This window comes from Myzus persicae, unplaced genomic scaffold (assembly GCF_001856785.1).
Source record: "Myzus persicae strain clone G006 unplaced genomic scaffold, MPER_G0061.0, whole genome shotgun sequence".
Classification (NCBI taxonomy): domain Eukaryota; kingdom Metazoa; phylum Arthropoda; class Insecta; order Hemiptera; family Aphididae; genus Myzus; species Myzus persicae.
Window position 1 is genome coordinate 412795 of NW_019100482.1, and position 19514 is coordinate 432308.

A 19514-nucleotide genomic window follows, 5' to 3' on the forward strand; every position below is an offset into this window, starting at 1 on the left:
TAAAAATAAAATTTTTTAAATTTATTTTGATTTCCACAGGTATAAAAATGTTTCTATAACGTCGTTTAATAATAATGATCATAAAAAATATGTACCTATGTAAAAATGTTTCCATAATAAAAAATACCTTACATTTGTAAATTATCAGCAATTCCGATTAAATATTCTTCAAGATTGCTTTCATGGTAAGCTGCACTTGCAATTCTTTTTTGATGCGTGTAGTTGTTTTCACATACTTTTTCCTTTTAGCTGGCCGTTCTTGACCTTCTTGACTTTACTTACACGGCTTAGTATATTATGATTGCAACCACCATGAAATTGATTCTAAGATCTTTTATGGATTCTGTTATTTTCATTTTTGTAACAAAATACCTTAAATGCCTAAAGTGCTCTCTTTCGTTTTAACAATATTTGTAGAAGTCAATGCATAATCGATGACTAAATAACAAAATATTCATCAAGAAATTTTAAAACAAGCCCTACTTATGTTAGAGGTTACTATAATAACAACTATAATATAATACATAGGTAATATATAATGTATATAATTACTAAAATAATGATTATAGATTACTTTATTAGTTACTCGTTCAAAAAGGTAAATTCAAACGTTCGATTGCTTTTGAATCTTTAAACTATTCAAAAAATGAAACATTTTTTTTATATGTATATTTATTATATTATAAAATTCATGTATAACAATAAGTAATGTATATTATAAAACTGTAGACATTTTGTGCTTGAACACAACTGGAAAACAGACTTTCTTCTTCACTGCAACTACAATCTGCAACACACATTGATCAAAACAGTTTATAATTTATAGGGCATTATAACTATTTTTTTCAAGTACTCGGGTATGCTCGGTGCATTTATCTGGCGTTGTTTCTGGTTGTACAATTTATCGAATTTCGTTTGAAGGTATAACAAATTCCGTTCTCCAGTCATCAATCTGAATTTTAATGATTTATTTTCGTCCTTCAACTTCGAAATACATTTGTTTTCAAATCTAAAAAAATAGATATGCATGCGGTAGTTACTTGATTAACAGTTCCAATATAATATTATTTCATCTTCAAGAAATATTAAACATAAGTTACACTGATACTTTAATTTTTTATTCTCAATTGGCAATTTTCCGATTTTAATTTTTGCTTCATTCACATTTTTTGATTGAATTTTCTTATCGAATTCGCTTGACGTCTGAAATCGTGCAACTCCGTTTGTCAATTCATCGTTTTTTTTTTTTTAGAATTATTCAACTGGTTTTGCATTTTGTGGATTTTTGTCTCAAACTAAAGTATAACATACTAGAATTAACACATCATTTAAGTAATATTATTTACATAGTTTATTAGTTTATGAGTAAATAGTTATTTTCAACGAGAAAACGTTGTTTACATGTATAATACTAAAATGTATTAAGCACAGAGATCGCTAGTAAGTTAATCACTTCAGGTTATTTTGAGAAAATTGTTTTACCTCTTCAATAGTAGATTTCATTTGGTTTGCTTCTAATTGTTGACGTTTTCGGCATTTGATATTAAATTCTAATTGCGTTATCATATATTCCTCTAATTCCTCTGCCTGTTCGGTCTTATTTCGTGGTTCATCATTTTTTTGTTTCACGCCTTCAAAGACTTTATTTGCTTTCCAGATGTTTGGTAAAAATAAAAATAAACAAAGATTGACATCACTTGTATTATATTCGACAAAATTGTTTCATGACAAGGTAATACGTACTTTTTTTCATGGACTCCATTTTCTAAAAATCATTTCTTACTTGTCTGCAGAGAAAAGTTGATTGTCTATTTAGTAATTTACATTTCTGATCATAATCTTCCTTTTGAATCTGTTAAAAAATATACTTCTGTATTATTATTCAATGCAACTGACATAATATTATTGTTTCGTACTGTTACCTCTGGTTTTTGAATCTTTGAATCTTTATCCAAGACTTCTCATTTATTATAGAAGATAGTATATTTTTGTTTTTCGAGTAACGCTCTTGTAGCTTTTTCTTTATCTACTAATTCTACTGCTCTTTTTACATCATACAAGCTTTTAATCACTACGCCTCGATATTGAAGCTGTTTTTTCTCTTGACTGTCGTATTTTAAAAGTAAACTATATTGAACAAAACAAATGGTCTATATATTTTACTTGCATTTCTTCAATTATAGTATAAGGTTAAGACGTAACCTAACCTTTTGATCACTTGTTCCAAAGCAAATATTTTATTTTCATAATGTCTTTCTTTTATTGAACCCGAAATGAATAATTAATCCAAAATTTAAAACGTGACAACCGAAAACAGTTATAGGATATGTATGTATGTGACAACCATTCAAATCATTAAAAATACTTAATATCCATGCGACCAGGGGTATACACAGCAACTTACGCTCATATTCAATGTACTTAACTGCATGTAGTAGGTATATTTTTAGCATTGAATTAAATTCTAAATTTTTTTTAAATTATAAGAATATTATTTTGATCAAACCAACTTTACGCACCAATATTAAATTTATAATTTGCTACGTATTGTATTTCAATATATATAACCTACATTTAAAGTAACAATTGTCGTGACTATTCGTAACACGGTCACGAAATTGTTATTAATTACCTAATAAATATTACAAATTTCTAAATACAAATCCAGTTTACAATTATTATTGATAATGGTAGATTATAGTAAGAATTTATCGCATTTTATTGCCGGTTCCTTGTCTTCAATTTTACCATATTTCGACTGGTACTGTAAAATACAATTTTTATTACACACTTAATATAAACTCTCACTCTTAAGTGAGTTCAAAAACGACATTTTTTAAATTTTATAAAATTTATTGGACCTACCCTAACTTTATCAAACAATACACAAAATATATTTACTTTATGCTACGAACAATATACTTTTGAACTGAATCTGTGAACTCAATAAAACAAAAATATTTATAAATAACGCAATTACGACTTAATACTTTTTAATTAAATTAATAAAGAAACATGTTTTTTTTTAAGATTCTACTATTTAATAACTCGCTTTGACAAATGACAATATCTTACGAGAGGACAGTCGAGGTTACTGAATCTCTTCGACAGATCAAGATTGAGTTTCATACATTCTTCTAATTTTCGCTTTATTATTGTTATGTCTTCTCCTGTTTATATGAACCTTGTGTTTTGTTTCTCCAATTGATGCTAGAATACATATTATAATATATTTTATGCAATGCATGTAAATACTAATTTTTGATTTACAGCGATTTCGATTAATTTCTTATTTTCCAATTGCTCTGCCAATATTATTCGTTTAAATGTGTTCATTTGTCTGTATAATCCACGTTCATTTTCTTTCAATTCGTCGACCGTTATCAATAATTCATTTGCTTCGTCCTAAACAAAATATTCTCCAAGTTAACCATTTTCTAAATTATGTTTAATAATTAAAATGATAAATAAAATAATCACCAATATTCTTTGTAAGCTATTGTTCTGTTTGAGCAGACTCGAATATCGAAGTATTGATTCTGCACATTCCTTATTCATAGTTTTTATTTTTTTTTCCAGATCTGTTACAAGTTTTTCAGAATCTGTTAATTTTATCTGCGAAAATATTTTCTTATGAAATATAGTATGCTTAATTTATATCAAACACGACACATAGTTATGTAATACTTACCAATACATTATCAACCTTAGTCTCGAGAATTTTTATTGGCCCTTGCCGATCCTGTAATTTGTATTTCTTTGCAACGTAATTCGTCCGCATAGTTACTAATTTGTGTTTCCCATGCTGTATTCTCAATCTGAAATCATACACGTGAAATAATTTTATAACTTTTTTAAATATCGAAATCACTTCAAGTTCTTCTTCAATCTTAGCTTTGTTTTGTCATTTTCAGCTTTTGTTCGTAGTTTATCCTTGAATTCTTTTACTTTTGCTAGTTTACATTTCTTGTAATTTTTTTCAATATTTCTGTTCGCAACCTAAGTATTTATTTTAGATTTACTTATCGTGGACATAGTGCGCACGTCAATCGTATTGGTATTATACTATTGTGACTAATGCTTCATTGGTCTCCGTGAATTCTTATATTTTTTTTCCAATTCTTCGCGTTTTTGTTTCGAATTCCCATTGGCCATTTACAAATTTTTTTTATCCGTGATTAGCTTATTGATTTCCTTATTTAATTCCAAGACTTTTGCTTGGACATTTGGTAGTTTCATTGAATTTTCTTTAAAAAATACAATATAATGATATATTTAATACTAAATAAATACAAGGGTACACGTTTGAATGTAATTTAAATAATGCGTAAGAAAAATTATAGAAATACCTACAGACCAATACGGAATATTCGTTGTTTGTCGAAGATGTGTTTACAGTAAACATCGGTATGTGTAGCTACTCTCATAATCAGAATTAAAATGAATACCTACTTTGAATAAATTATGTAGGTCCGTTTTTTCTTTTTTATTTTAATTCTGATTATGAGAGTAGCTACACATACCGATGTTTACTGTAAACACATCTTCGATAAACAACAAATATTCCGTATTGGTCTGCAGGTATTTCTATAATTTTTCTTACGTATAATTTAAATTACATTCAAACGAGTACCCTTGTATTCATTTAGTATTAAATATATCATTATATAGTATTTTTTAAGGAAAATACAATCAAACTACCAAATGTCCAAGCAAAAGTCTTGGAATTAAATAAGGAAATCAATAAGCTAATCACGGATAAAAAAAATTGTAAATGGCCAATGGGAATTCGAAAGAAAAACGCGAAGAATTGGAAAAAAAATATAAAGAATTCACGGAGAGTAATGCAGCTTTAGTCACAATAGTATAATACCAATACGATTGACGTCCACATTATGTCCACGATAAGTAAATATAAAATAAATATTTAGGTTGTAAACAGAAAGCTTGAAAAAATTCACGCGAAAGGTAAACTTGAAAAAGAAAAAGAAATCAAGCATAAACTTCGAACGAAAGCTGAAAATGACAAAACAAAAGCTAAGATTGAATAACTTGAAGTGATTTCGATATTTTAAAAAGTTATAAATTTATTTCACGTGTATGATTTCAGATTGAGATTAAAGCACGGAAAACACAAATTAGTAACTATGCGGACGAATTACGTTGCAAAGAAATTCAAATTACAGGATTGGCAAGGGCCAATAAAATTCTCGAGACTAAGGTTGAGAATGTATTGGTAAGTATTACATGACTATGTGTTGCGTTTGATATAAATTAAGTATAATATATTACACAAGAAAATATTTTAGCAGATCAAATTAACAGATTCTGAAAAACTTGTAACAGATCTGGAAAAAAAAATAAAAACTATGAATAAGGAATGTGCAGAATCAATACTTCGATATTCGAGTCTGCTCAAACAGAACAATAGCTTACAAAGAATATTGGTGATTATTTTATTTATCATTTTAATTATTAAACATAATTTAGAAAATGGTTAACTTGGAGAATATTTTGTTTAGGACGAAGCAAATGAATTATTGATAACGGTCGACGAATTGAAAGAAAATGAACGTGGATTATACAGACAAATGAACACATTTAAACGAATAATATTGGCAGAGCAATTGGAAAATAAGAAATTAATCGAAATCGCTGTAAATCAAAAATTAGTATTTACATGCATTGCATAAAATATATTATAATATGTATTCTAGCATCAATTGGAGAAACAAAACACAAGGTTCATATAAACAGGAGAAGACATAACAATAATAAAGCAAAAATTAGAAGAATGTATGAAACTCAATCTTGATCTGTCGAAGAGATTCAGTAACCTCGACTGTCCTCTCGTAAGATATTGTCATTTGTCAAAGCGAGTTATTAAATAGTAGAATCTTAAAAAAAAACATGTTTCTTTATTAATTTAATTAAAAAGTATTAAGTCGTAATTGCGTTATTTATAAATATTTTTGTTTTATTGAGTTCACAGATTCAGTTCAAAAGTATATTGTTCGTAGCATAAAGTAAATATATTTTGTGTATAGTTTGATAAAGTTAGGGTAGGTCCAATAAATTTTATAAAATTTAAAAAATGTCGTTTTTGAACTCACTTAAGAGTGAAAGTTTATATTAAGTGTGTAATAAAAATTGTATTTTACAGTACCAGTCGAAATATGGTAAAATTGAAGACAAGGAACCGGCAATAAAATGCGATAAATTCTTACTATAATCTACCATTATCAATAATAATTGTAAACTGGATTTGTATTTAGAAATTTGTAATATTTATTAGGTAATTAATAACAATTTCGTGACCGTGTTACGAATAGTCACGACAATTGTTACTTTAAATGCAGGTTATATATATTGAAATACAATACGTAGCAAATTATAAATTTAATATTGGTGCGTAAAGTTGGTTTGATCAAAATATTATTCTTATAATTTAAAAAAAATTTAGAATTTTATTCAATGCTAAAAATATACCTACTACATGCAGTTAAGTACATTGAATATGAACGTAAGTTGCTGTGTATACCCCTGGTCGCATGGATATTAAGTATTTTTAATGATTTGAATGGTTGTCACATACATACATATCCTATAACAGTTTTCGGTTGTCACGTTTTAAATTTTGGATTAATTAATCATTTCGGGTTCAATAAAAGAAAGACACTATGAAAATAAAATATTTGCTTTGGAACAAGTGATCAAAAGGTTAGGTTACGTCTTAACCTTATACTATAATTGAAGAAATGCAAGTAAAATATATNCTGCTCAAACAGAACAATAGCTTGCAAAGAAAATTGGTGATTATTTTATTTATCATTTTAATTATTAAACATAATTTAGAAAATGGTTAACTTGGTGAATATTTTTTTTAGGACGAAGCAAATGAATTATTGATAACGGTCGACGAATTGAAAGAAAATGAACATGGATTATACAGACAAATGAACTGCACATTTAAACGAATAATATTAGCAGAGCAATTGGAAAATAAGAAATTAATCGAAATCGCTGTAATTCAAAAATTAGTATTTACATGCATTGCATAATATATATTATAATATGTATTCTAGCATCAATTGGAGAAACAAAAAACAAGGTTCATATAAACAGGAGAAGACATAACAATAATAAAGCAAAAATTAGAAGAATGTATGAAACTCAATCTTGATCTGTCGAAGAGATTCAGTAACCTCGACTGTCCTCTCGTAAGATATTGTCATTTGTCAAAGCGAGTTATTAAATAGTGGAATCTTAAAAAAAAACATGTTTCTTTATTAATTTAATATTAAAAAGTATAAAGACGTTATTTCGTTATTTATAAATATTTTTGTTTTATTGAGTTCACAGAATTCAGTTCAAAATTATATTGTTCGTAGCATAAAGTAAATATATTTTGTGTATTGTTTGATAAAGTTAGGGTAGGTCCAATTAATTTTATAAAATTTAAAAAATGTCGTTTTTGAACTCACTTAAGAGTGAGAGTTTATATTAAGTGTGTAATAAAAATTGTATTTTACAGTACTAGTCGAAATATGGTAAAATTGAAGACAAGGAACCGGCAATAAAATTCGGTAAATTCTATAACTATAATCTACCATTATCAATAATAATTATAAACTGGATTTGTGTTTAGCAATTTATAATATTTATTAAGTAATTAATAACAATTTCGTGACCGTGTTACGAATAGTCACGACAATTGTTACTTTAAATGTAGGTTATATATATTGAAATACAATACGTAGCAAATTATAAATTTAATATTGGTGCGTAAAGTTGGTTTGATCAAAATAATATTCTTATAATTTAAAAAAAATTTAGAATTTAATTCAATGCTAAAAATATACCTACTACATGCAGTTAAGTACATTGAATATGAGCGTAAGTTGCTGTGTATACCCCTGGTCGCATGGATATTAAGTATTTTTAATGATTTGAATGGTTGTCACATACATACATATCCTATAACAGTTTTCGGTTGTCACGTTTTAAATTTTGGATTAATTATTCATTTCGGGTTCAATAAAAGAAAGACATTATGAAAATAAAATATTTGCTTTGGAACAAGTGATCAAAAGGTTAGGTTACGTCTTAACCTTATACTATAATTGAAGAAATGCAAGTAAAATATATAGACCATTTGTTTTGTTCAATATAGTTTACTTTTAAAATACGACAGTCAAGAGAAAAAACAGCTTCAATATCGAGGCGTAGTGATTAAAAGCTTGTATGATGTAAAAAGAGCAGTAGAATTAGTAGATAAAGAAAAAGCTACAAGAGCGTTACTCGAAAAACAAAAATATACTATCTTCTATAATAAATGAGAAGTCTTGGATAAAGATTCAAAGATTCAAAAACCAGAGGTAACAGTACGAAACAATAATATTATGTCAGTTGCATTGAATAATAATACAGAAGTATATTTTTTAACAGATTCAAAAGGAAGATTATGATCAGAAATGTAAATTACTAAATAGACAATCAACTTTACTCTGCAGACAAGTAAGAAATGAATTTTAGAAAATGGAGTACAAGAAAAAAAATACGTATTACCTTGTCATGAAACAATTTTGTCGAATATAATACAAGTGATGTCAATCTTTGTTTATTTTTATTTTTACCAAACATCTGGAAAGCAAATAAAGTCTTTGAAGGCGTGAAACAAAAAAATGATGAACCACGAAATAAGACCGAACAGGCAGAGGAATTAGAGGAATATATGATAACGCAATTAGAATTTAATATCAAATGCCGAAAACGTCAACAATTAGAAGCAAACCAAATGAAATCTACTATTGAAGAGGTAAAACAATTTTCTCAAAATAACCTGAAGTGATTAACTTACTAGCGATCTCTGTGCTTAATACATTTTAGTATTATACATGTAAACAACGTTTTCTCGTTGAAAATAACTATTTACTCATAAACTAATAAACTATGTAAATAATATTACTTAAATGATGTGTTAATTCTAGTATGTTTTACTTTAGTTTGAGACAAAAATCCACAAAATGCAAGAATAGTTGAATATACTCAATACAAAAACGATGAATTGACAAACGCAGTTGCACGGTTTCAGACGTCAAGCGAATTTGATAAGAAAATTCAATCAAAAAATGTGAATGAAGCAAAAATTGAAATCGGAAAATTGCCAATTGAGAATAAAAAATTAAAGTATCAGTATAAATTATGTTTAATATTTCTTGAAGATGAAATAATATTATAATAGAACTGTTAATCAAGTAACAACCAAGGGTGATTATATATTTGTTATTGAAGGGAAAAAATGTTAATTATAATTAATGATGTACAATATTATTAATATAAAACACTATCAATTTATTTTGTTGCTACTTAAAATTCTCAATGAACCCCTTGGATCAGTAATATTAGTCACCAATGCGTCTATATGACTGTATTTAAAGTACATTTAAATTGTCTGCAATATTTGTTGACACAAGTATTCTATTGACAAATTATAGGACACAAAATCACAATTTACCAGAGTGTTTGGTGCAAATAATGTAAGTAGAAATTAAGATGTATTGATTGTCGTCCCATCAGTTGAATAACGCCTACACTATCCAACCAAAGTAAAGTGTTTGACTAGTCCTATATTTCAGATGATACACAAACGTGTTGAATAAAAACGTTGCAGAAATTTCAACTTAATCACTCATAAGAATTTTATTCGACTTCCTGGTAGAATTTTTTTTTTTTTGATGAGGGTAGACAAACTTGAAAGGAATCTTGTATTAAATTTCAAAACCTCAGATTAAAAAAGAAATATATTTATGAATTACTAATTTAAAATTATTTGCACATTTTTATGACTTTAACGTACATGGTCAAAATTCGAACTTTAAATGCTTTGATTATAAGACAAATTCGTGCATTTGTATTTTTAATATTTTTCAACTGCTGTTATCAAAATATATCTGGTGCCTTGTATTAAATTATCAAGTTTTTTGACCAAATAAATAAAAGTGTATTGACATCCATAAAAAAAAACTAAATAAATTGTAAACTAAAAATGTCCGTAAATAGCTCAAAACAAGTCAAAATATTTTTAAAATGATATGGGGTTATTTGCTTTAGAAAACACCAAAAACTAAAATCGATTTTGTCAATAACTGCAGGTTTTACTTAAAATTCAAGTTATTCCTTATAATTGTGAACTTTAACTTAAAACTACTGAAAATTTTAAATTTTGACCTCCCCAATGCACCAACTAAATTCAATTAGGGGGGGGGGCAGGAAAAACGACGACATCGAGCGGAGTTCGTATTATTTGATCTCTTGTATTTTATGCATTTTGTGCTCAGACATAAAATAAGACGCTACTACATGTCTTAGGTAGCATATTTTTCATGGCATCAAATATTTTTAAAAAGTAAAAAACAGGAAAAAGTACATTTAAGCCCCAAAGGAATATGAAAAAAAAACTTAATTACCTTGAACATTGACCCTTTCGGGCTTCAGCGAAATCCGTGATATTGTGTGTGCACAACCAAACTAACTTCAGATAAATACAATTGAACTTAAGTTCAGAAATATTTTGAATTGTTACGAAAAAAAAACAGTACGGAACGCAGTATTTTTCTTGTTCAAGTCTGCTTTGCGAACTGAAATTGTAGAACATTTAATGGACTGCGTCTTCTGCAACTGACATTGACAAACGCCATGGATTGTATTAAATTACGTCAATATGATAAAACCAAAGACATAATTATACTATAATACAAATTTTAAATCGTTATTCCAAAGAGGTCCGTATTTGAGGTTTTTTCATCGAATTAATGAAATGTGATCTAACCAATAATTGTAAGGTAACCAAAATAGTTTATAATTTTAAATTTGAATTATAACAATATAATATGAAGTATATTATTTAATTTTTGTTTAAATTTATTAATTTGATTTTTGATTAAGATAGTGTTGAAATGTTGGAAGCACAAGCATATTTGATCGGGAATAAAACATAATGCGTCCACGTCACCCAGGTAGGTAGCAAATTGTCCGAAGCAATACATTTTAATTTTAAAACTAAAAAGTAAAAATATGTAAGAGAATAGGTAATCAAACTTACGTATACATCGACTCTTGTGGTTAAATTTAGCTGTACCATATTTAGAGTGCGGAAACCATATCAAGGAACTTCTTTCTTCATCTCACTACAAACTGGAAGGATCGAGATATTTTTATAAAATTTACTCGAGCAGAATGAAATTTGGGAGTAAATGTGGTGTTTAACTAATCATCGGTTTATTGTTGCCTTACATATTTATCTTTTGTTCGTAGAAATCATTAGAATTGTGAATATAGTCTCCGATGAGTGACGATAATCGACTTACGCCATAGATGATAGATATTATAATATAATATGAAATCATCATCAGTTTTCGAGTTTTTTTACATCTTTGGATGACACGATACATTTTGTATTTCAGATTCCGAAATATATTATATTCCGATGTAGTGTTGGGAGTATTTAAATCCATACAATTCATAACACGGAACTCTGCATACAAGCTATTTAGCTACCTACCCTACTGTCGCGAGTCCATTATTTTTTCGGGAAACTCACAATATTGTTTTTAGTTTTAATGGCAAAAATGCAAAATCATAACTTAATACAAAACTCTAGAAGTTTCGAGGCTTGTGAGAAATTCAGAACTAGGCTTTGAAATTTACAAAAGTAAAAAAAAATTGTATATAAATATATAATAACAATAATATATGATAATATGATAATATACGAGTATAATACTAATATATATATATAATATTTATATATAGGTAATAGGTATACTTTAATATAGCCTATAATATTCTATCTTGGATCGACATTAATGTCTTATTAAACTCTATTATTCAATAGTGTGCAGTCACTGATGTACCTATTTGCTAAACAATGGTGTGATTTTAAACTATACTGCAATACTAAGTAACCAGTAACGATTTTCAATAGCCGTGTACCTACTAAGGCTATCACTTAAAGGAGGTGAGGACTAAGGGTGGTACAAACCATACCACAATGTCAAAAAATGTATCTCTTCAATAGAACCTTATTAATTCATTGAACCTTTTTCTATACAATTTAAGTACAAGTTTAGTTCATAGTTATTGCAGGAGTCATTTTGCATATTACTTGAAGTACATAGTTTTTTCAAAAAAATCATGAAAAGTGGAGGTTTGTAGGTTTGTTAGTTAGGTACACATGTATTTACTAGACCAATTTGAATTGACTAATGCCTTGACAAATGCTAAAAAATGTACTTGGAAATGTTCACTCATCATCATCTGAATGAAAGTAGACATTTGATGGATATTTTTTAAATGTCTTATTAGTAACTAAAAATTAAAATTATAAAAACTTTAAACCTTGGACTTGAAACAGTTCTAAAAAATGATTCCCAAATAGGAAAAATAATAACATAAGTCTTACGAGAACTACTAAGATGAATAAAGCATAAGATGACAATTAGAAGCCAAGTTAATTTAGGTTTGTAATGTAATAGCTATAAGTGATCTGAACTATTGACAAGAGATGTGTACATTTTTACTCCTTTATATACCAATGGCAATACAATACTGTCATAAAAACACATGATCCTAGTAAAATACATTTTTAACAACAATAAGATGCAACAATGAATGGTGAGTACGGTTTAATACTTTTAACTATATGTGACAAGAAAAAATGTTTTGGGTAGGTTACGTTTGAAGAATTTTAACACATTATTGTGTTAAAAATGTGCACCAGATATTTAATATAGTAGTGAATATTCTAACATCTATAAAAAATCCTTTGTTAAAAAATAAAGTTTTGAAATGATAAAACAAAGCATACAAATAAATAATTAGGGAAAACTTGGGTACAAGGATTTAAAAAAATAACATTGTGCATTATTCAGGTTGCCTATTCTACCATGGTACACAAATAATTGAACTAGGTTTTTTAAATCTATAATAAAAGAACATGTTGAGAAGCTAATGGATTTCATTCCTCATACTTGAGTAACTTCAACAGTTCTACAGGTATATTTAGCAAATAAAGGAGTTGATTTTCTTTAAACCATGATTTATCTTTATTGATTACGTTTATCTAGTGCAATGTGGATATTTTCATGATATATTGTATTGTATTTTAATTTTAAATTAATTTTTCTGAAAATAACCAACAGTCAATGTTGTTAAGTGATTGCATTTATGTACTATATAATGTATTTTATGTGTGGCAGTGGTTATAGGAGTATAGACTAGTAGTTTTCAGGTGTTCATTACAACTTTTTGCAGTTAAAACTGTATATTTTCTTTCTTATGGCAAATTTTTAATGTAAGGCACCTGTTATGCATACAACAAATTTAGAATGAAACATTTTAGACAAAAAGAATTGTATAATAAACTATACGAGCAGTGAAAACTAGTACCATTAAATCAGTATTTTCAAGTAAATTAATTTCTAAGAAAAATGTTTTATTATAACATACTTGAATTTTTTAGCTTTTTTCATATTTTCAAATACATATTAGAACATGCATTCTTTAGTAATATGTACCCTTTTAATTAATTGGAAAATACAATTATAAGTTATTATAATTTTTCGTTTGTAGAGGTCGGATTTTTGTGATTTTTCATATTTGTTTCTAGTCTATGCATTTAAATGGGAGCGAGAAATCTTAACGAATCATGAAACACAGACTTCACAGGAAAAAATTTATTTTGCATAAAAAAGCATGTTTTAGAAGTTAGAGAATATTTTTGTAATATCCAGCATATAATGAACATATTTTATGTATATAAGCACTTTGATAAATACAATGTTCACTAAATGATTTATTTCTGGGTTTTAATAAAAATTAATCTCTAGGTATTCCTTATCGATTGCGAAAGCACATCGGTTATTTCATTAGCTGTCATGACTATCCATCGAACAATATATAGTTATTAATTGTTATTGTAAAATTAATTTAATTACATATATTTAAACCAAATTAATAAAAATAAATTTAAACTGAGTTTTTTTTTTAATATCAAAAGAATATTTTGCATATTTAAGGACATAAAACATCATATTTTAAGAATTTTAAAAGAATATAAATCCGACCTCTAGTCATTAGTAATAAATAGTAATTAGAAAGGACCTATAACGGTATATACTAATATTTACCAAAACTTAAAAATATCAAAGGTAATTAAACAACATAAAAAATTGAAAACAATTTATAACTTTTTAATTTACATTCATAAAATAAAGAAATACTAAAATACTAAAAACTTTTGTTTCAAAACAATATGCTAAATTAAATAAAACAAAAACTTAGTACAATATTAATAATATTTGTGTTAAACATGAACACTTATATACAAATTGGAATGGAGTCTAGGCCAAATTTAAGTTGTTGTTGTTTTTTTTTTTAATCAATTCATAACTATTACTTGCGCTGACTGATTTTTTCAGCTATGTCATTTTATGAACACTTAGTTTTCTTTCTTCATTCTATTGCTGGTCATTCGATAGATGATTGAATCGCGACCAGGATCCATTTGGGCAATGCTCACTAGAAATAATATTTCAATTAGTATGAGTAAAATTGTATAAACCAAACAATCAATATACAAAAATTGATCATTTTACATATATTCAATTCATTATTTTATAAACATTTTTTTTCAGTTTTACAACCGAATGAACAAAAGGAATTTAATTTAAGTTAGTACACTGGTCTTTATCGTTGTACTACAGCTTGTGAAGAAATTAACAACCCACCAATTTTATAATATGTGTTTTTTTACATTTATAATACAAGCATTAAATATTATAAATAAATGTCAACAAGTAAATTCAAAGTTAAGTGTAATTTAAAAATACAACTAGTTATATTATAATTTTCATAATAGTTCAAATAATATGATTTCATAGCTCTTTGATACACAACGTTTAATATTTTTGGTAGAGAGTATTGTCTTATATTTAAGTACTTATCTCTGCATAAAATAATACAATGTATTAGAGTAATACTCATATTTGTTTGCAAGTACTATTGTGTCCCAAGTGCCAACATAAAATTAACTATTCAAAAGAATGATTGATATAAATAGTATTTTAGGAAGTATTAGATACCAATTAATGTACATCAAGGAATATGAATATTTTTACTTAGATACTTTACAGCACTCTTATCAAAAATCTTGAAAAATAAAAATTTAATTTTTCTGATTTGTTTTAAACTACAACAAAATACTCTAATTAACATTTATTCTGATAATTATTTAAGAATTATTATGATTTTGTAATATGTAATGATGTATGAAGACATTATATATTAATATTTTATTTTATTAACAGTCCGATTTACAACTAATGACTGTAGCTAGATACCTACAATCTAATATTTTAAAAATAATAAGTTAAATATGATTTGATGAAATAAATATTTTAATTATTATAGTTTACATTTGCTAGTAAAATTGACTTTTTTTTAGCCAATGATATTTTTAAATTGTGGCTAGTTAAGATTATCACAGCATTCATAACACAATACAATAATTATGGTTCAACTAAATAACTACTATTTATCTTTATAGATTATACTGAAAGGATAGATTAATCCCAATGATGTTAAACAGATGAACTTTTAATGTACTTTAATTTAAACTAAGTAAGTATTGACTAAAATCTATTAGAAATAAACAGATTAATGTGTAAAAAATAAATAAATCATAATTTCTTATGAATAAAATATTTACAGATTTGTAAATTTAACAATTATATACTTTAGTGTTAACCATAGATCATATACAATGGATTTTACTGCTTAAATTTTTGAAACTAACATTGCTCAGAGGAATTTGGGCAAATTGCGTATGAGTGCAATTTATATCATGCATTCACACATATGATTGGTACAACTGTTACCAGGTGCAATTTATATTACCAGTGATTATGTGATATAAATTATAAATATGCGACGAGTATTAACAAGCATGTGCAATAGAATTCAAATCTCTTGTGACTCGTAAGTACCGAAGTCTTCAGCAAATAGTATGCGTTTATAATGCAATAGTTTTATACACAGTTAATAATTTAAGGTGATAACAGTAACTGAAATGTGAAACCTGAGTAAAAAATTAATTTTAATATTTATATAACACATGTTTTGTTTTTAAGTTACCCAGAGACCATATACATTAATATTTAATTGTGATTTTATAAAAATGTTAACAATGCAAGTCGAATAAAATAATGTTTTTTTAAAAATATTTTATTCATTTTTATAAAAATTAACATAAAAATAATACTCACATGCTATGGCTAAAAGGGAGAAGACAAATATAACAACGAACCACAGTATAAGATTGAATATGACTGGAAAGTCGTTTGATACTGGTTCAGCAACATTGAGATCCTAAAAAAAATAAACAAACATAATCTATTAATATATTATACATTATTATAAAATTAACATCAAGCGTAGTTGTTTTTAAAACAAATTTTACCCTTTCCATGCTACTAAGTTCACGTTTCTTTCTATGCGATTCTTTTGCATTGTTGGTAATAGCAATTATTAACACCTACAAAAAATTCCATTCAAATATTTAATAACTATATTTAAAAAGATTTTAAAATTTTTTTAAGAAGTTAAATCTGGTAAAATATATTTACAGTATGTTAATTAATTGGAAAGTCAGTAGTTCTTCGAAATATAATGCTAATATTGGGCCTTTTTTTTTTAAATTTAATAATTATAATATGACTAATCTTGTCTTCTTTTGGTTATGGCCTCAAAATAATTTTTTGAATTGGTTGAATTATGAATGAATGAAAGCAACTTAAAATACATCATAATATTGTAAAATTTGTATGCTTTTCACACTTTGATAACTAATGTTAATCCAATAGCTAATTAAGAACATAATACTAGTTGAAGTTGTGTGTAACATTTTTAAAATTTTTTTTTATGTTTAATATATCCACCATGAACTAATATGCATTATACTCTGTTCACGATTAGAACGCAACTGGGTGGCGAAAAAAACTAGAGAGCAATTCTTGATCATTTCTACCACTATTTCAGAACTAAATTTCTAGCCGCATTATGGGAGATGTGCGAAAGAATTGCTTTCTTATAGTGAACAGAGTACCTTCAGTTTATAGGACCATAATCTTTGTAACAAAATTAGTCATTACAGCAATAATTAAAAAATATTTGGGATATTCCCAGGTGCGTTAATTTTGTTACAAAGATCATGGGCCAGTACAATTGACCAGTGCATAGCAGTTCAGGATAAATACATGAAACATTACACTAAAAAAAAAAAAATACATCAAATTTCATCGAGTACTGAGTTCTTAAAAGAATTCTCTTAAAATTAGAACTACTGACTCCAATTAATAAATATACTGTACATTGATGCGAGTTGAAAAAATACCTCATTATTGTAAATTTCATTATATGACTGGACCAAAGTAGATATAGCTTCATTCAAGACCTTTTCACCATCAATAGTTTTGTCTGAATTTTGTCCATTGACAGCAGTCAAAGCTTTTACACCTTGCAATTGAAACCAGTGTAAATCTGGTACATTATTTTTCAACATACTCTCTTTGACCTGTAATGAAAATGTACTTATGAATGACATAAACATTTTAAAACAATTTAGCGCCAGGTTACATAAACAATCACTAAAAATTGTATGTACAATCAATAGTAAGACAATGATCTTTTTAACATTATTAATGGCCCATTAAATTGTTGTCATTAAATAAACAATTAATTAATCAATGTTTTGCAACTCTGCATAAATCTATCCAATTGTACTTACACCTTGTCCCAATTGATGCAAGTTGTAAATTTCATTAAAAAATACTTTATACTTTTCATCATATGAATCAATATGTTGAGGTTTAATACTAGGATTAAGTTTAAAATTTGGATGGAATACTTGATTTTTCAGCTAAAAATTAATATGTGATTATGAACAATAGTAAAAATTATAAATTGAGTATTTAATCTCACAAATTCTTCATTGGTTAAGGAACCATGCATAATGCTATAATCCTTATTGTCGAGCCTCTCCTTCATTCTATGTTCCACAGTAGCATACACTTCATCTAAGGGTTCATCCAAAATCAAATCATGATGGTCAACTTTATTTAGGTCAAAACCAGGATTGTTTGATCCTGGTATTTCAAGGACAACTACAGCTTCAGGTAATGAAAATGGATCTGCCACCATTAAGTTGCTCCAAGTTTTTACCTAATAGAACACATTTTAAAATAAGTCATGATTAATATCAGGCAATCATTTTATACACTTTTTTATTTCTTTCAAGAACTAGGAACAAATATGAATTTTGATAGATACTTGAAATGTTCATAAATACTTGTCCTTATTTTAAAGTTATGATTAAAACATTAGTCTAATTCAGTATGATATACCTACCAATAATTGAGTAAGTTTTTTATAAGCTTTACTAATTATAGTAGGTTACTTGGTAAGTGTCAAAACATTTGCATTTATATATAAATTATTATTTTATTAACGAAGATGCTAATATTTTAACAAGCAACCAATATCATGCTTGTTATTCGGTCAATAGCAGCTGACGACGTGGTTTTGATAAAATACTGAACTAGAAAGTTTGACAAGTAGGTATCATTTCGGTGAAGAATTTGAGAAATATATAAATATGTGGGCTTACTCCATTTGAGACGGTGAAGCCCAATGTCGATGATACAACATCGGCCAGCTCAGTGGCACGCAATGGCACGGACGACTGACCGATCTTGACGTTTTCAGGACAGTTGAGGACGTATAACTGGTGGCTCTGGGCACTTGCTGGAAAACAACAAACACAGTAATAAACACAACGGGTCGCTGTAATGAATGACTCGGTCACTGGGAATGGGGATCAACGGACAAGGGTTTTGGCGAGGAAGGACAGCGTCTGCCGGGGCGTGTCCGCCAAAAATAAAATCGTACTCACCGGACGCCAGGGCGGCGGTAGCCAGAGCAATGATCGTGATCAGGCAGCTCATGTTTGGTTAATGCCGGATCGCCGTCGGGGTGAAAGACGAATAACGGAGACCAATTTGAGCAGAGTTGGGCGTTAGTACGAATGAAAATAAAAAATATTGTAAAGATAATACCGTTCGCACTACTCAGCTCACTAGCGCAAGGCAAATTAATAATTATCAAGTAGGTATCAACCTGTGTTTACCATTGGCCACACAATCCGAGATAACATCACTCTGATAATGTCACCGCCCGTCAGCGCAGTGTGACCGTTTGAGAGGAGACAACAACCCGGTATATTTTGTTTAAACGGCCGCCGCGTAAATACCATTGACCTTATACTAAAATATATCCATAAAAATATAAAATAGTCGAATTATCACTCCATATCTGTCACTGTATATCTGGTATGTTATGTATAATTATGGCCTATGCGAAATACGAAATAAATTGTAAATGAGTATTAAATAATATCA

At 27.5% G+C, this 19514-nt stretch overlaps 2 protein-coding genes and 1 long non-coding RNA gene across 3 annotated transcripts; 1 reads left to right on the forward strand and 2 right to left on the reverse strand.

Annotated features, from left to right (window-relative positions):
• Positions 1-717: 717 nt before the first annotated feature.
• LOC111027334 lies at positions 718-10820 on the reverse strand. The gene is made up of 3 exons (XM_022305695.1): positions 10470-10820; positions 854-1009; positions 718-787 (listed from the first exon to the last, which is right to left on the reverse strand). The coding sequence occupies exons 1-3, from the start codon at positions 10655-10657 to the stop codon at positions 781-783; spliced, it is 351 nt and encodes a 116-aa protein (XP_022161387.1). The 5' UTR covers positions 10658-10820; the 3' UTR covers positions 718-780.
• LOC111027357 lies at positions 8069-9035 on the forward strand. The gene is made up of 3 exons (XR_002603774.1): positions 8069-8378; positions 8449-8818; positions 9006-9035. It is a non-coding gene; the product is annotated as an uncharacterized LOC111027357 (long non-coding RNA).
• Positions 10821-14389: 3569 nt separating the features above from the next.
• On the reverse strand, positions 14390-19225 carry LOC111027286 (renin receptor). Its single transcript, XM_022305607.1, has 8 exons — positions 19010-19225; positions 18725-18861; positions 18040-18279; positions 17846-17977; positions 17453-17632; positions 16520-16594; positions 16326-16428; positions 14390-14580 (listed from the first exon to the last, which is right to left on the reverse strand). Exons 1-8 carry the CDS (start codon positions 19059-19061, stop codon positions 14501-14503), a joined length of 999 nt encoding a protein of 332 aa, XP_022161299.1. The 5' UTR covers positions 19062-19225; the 3' UTR covers positions 14390-14500.
• Positions 19226-19514: the final 289 nt, after the last annotated feature.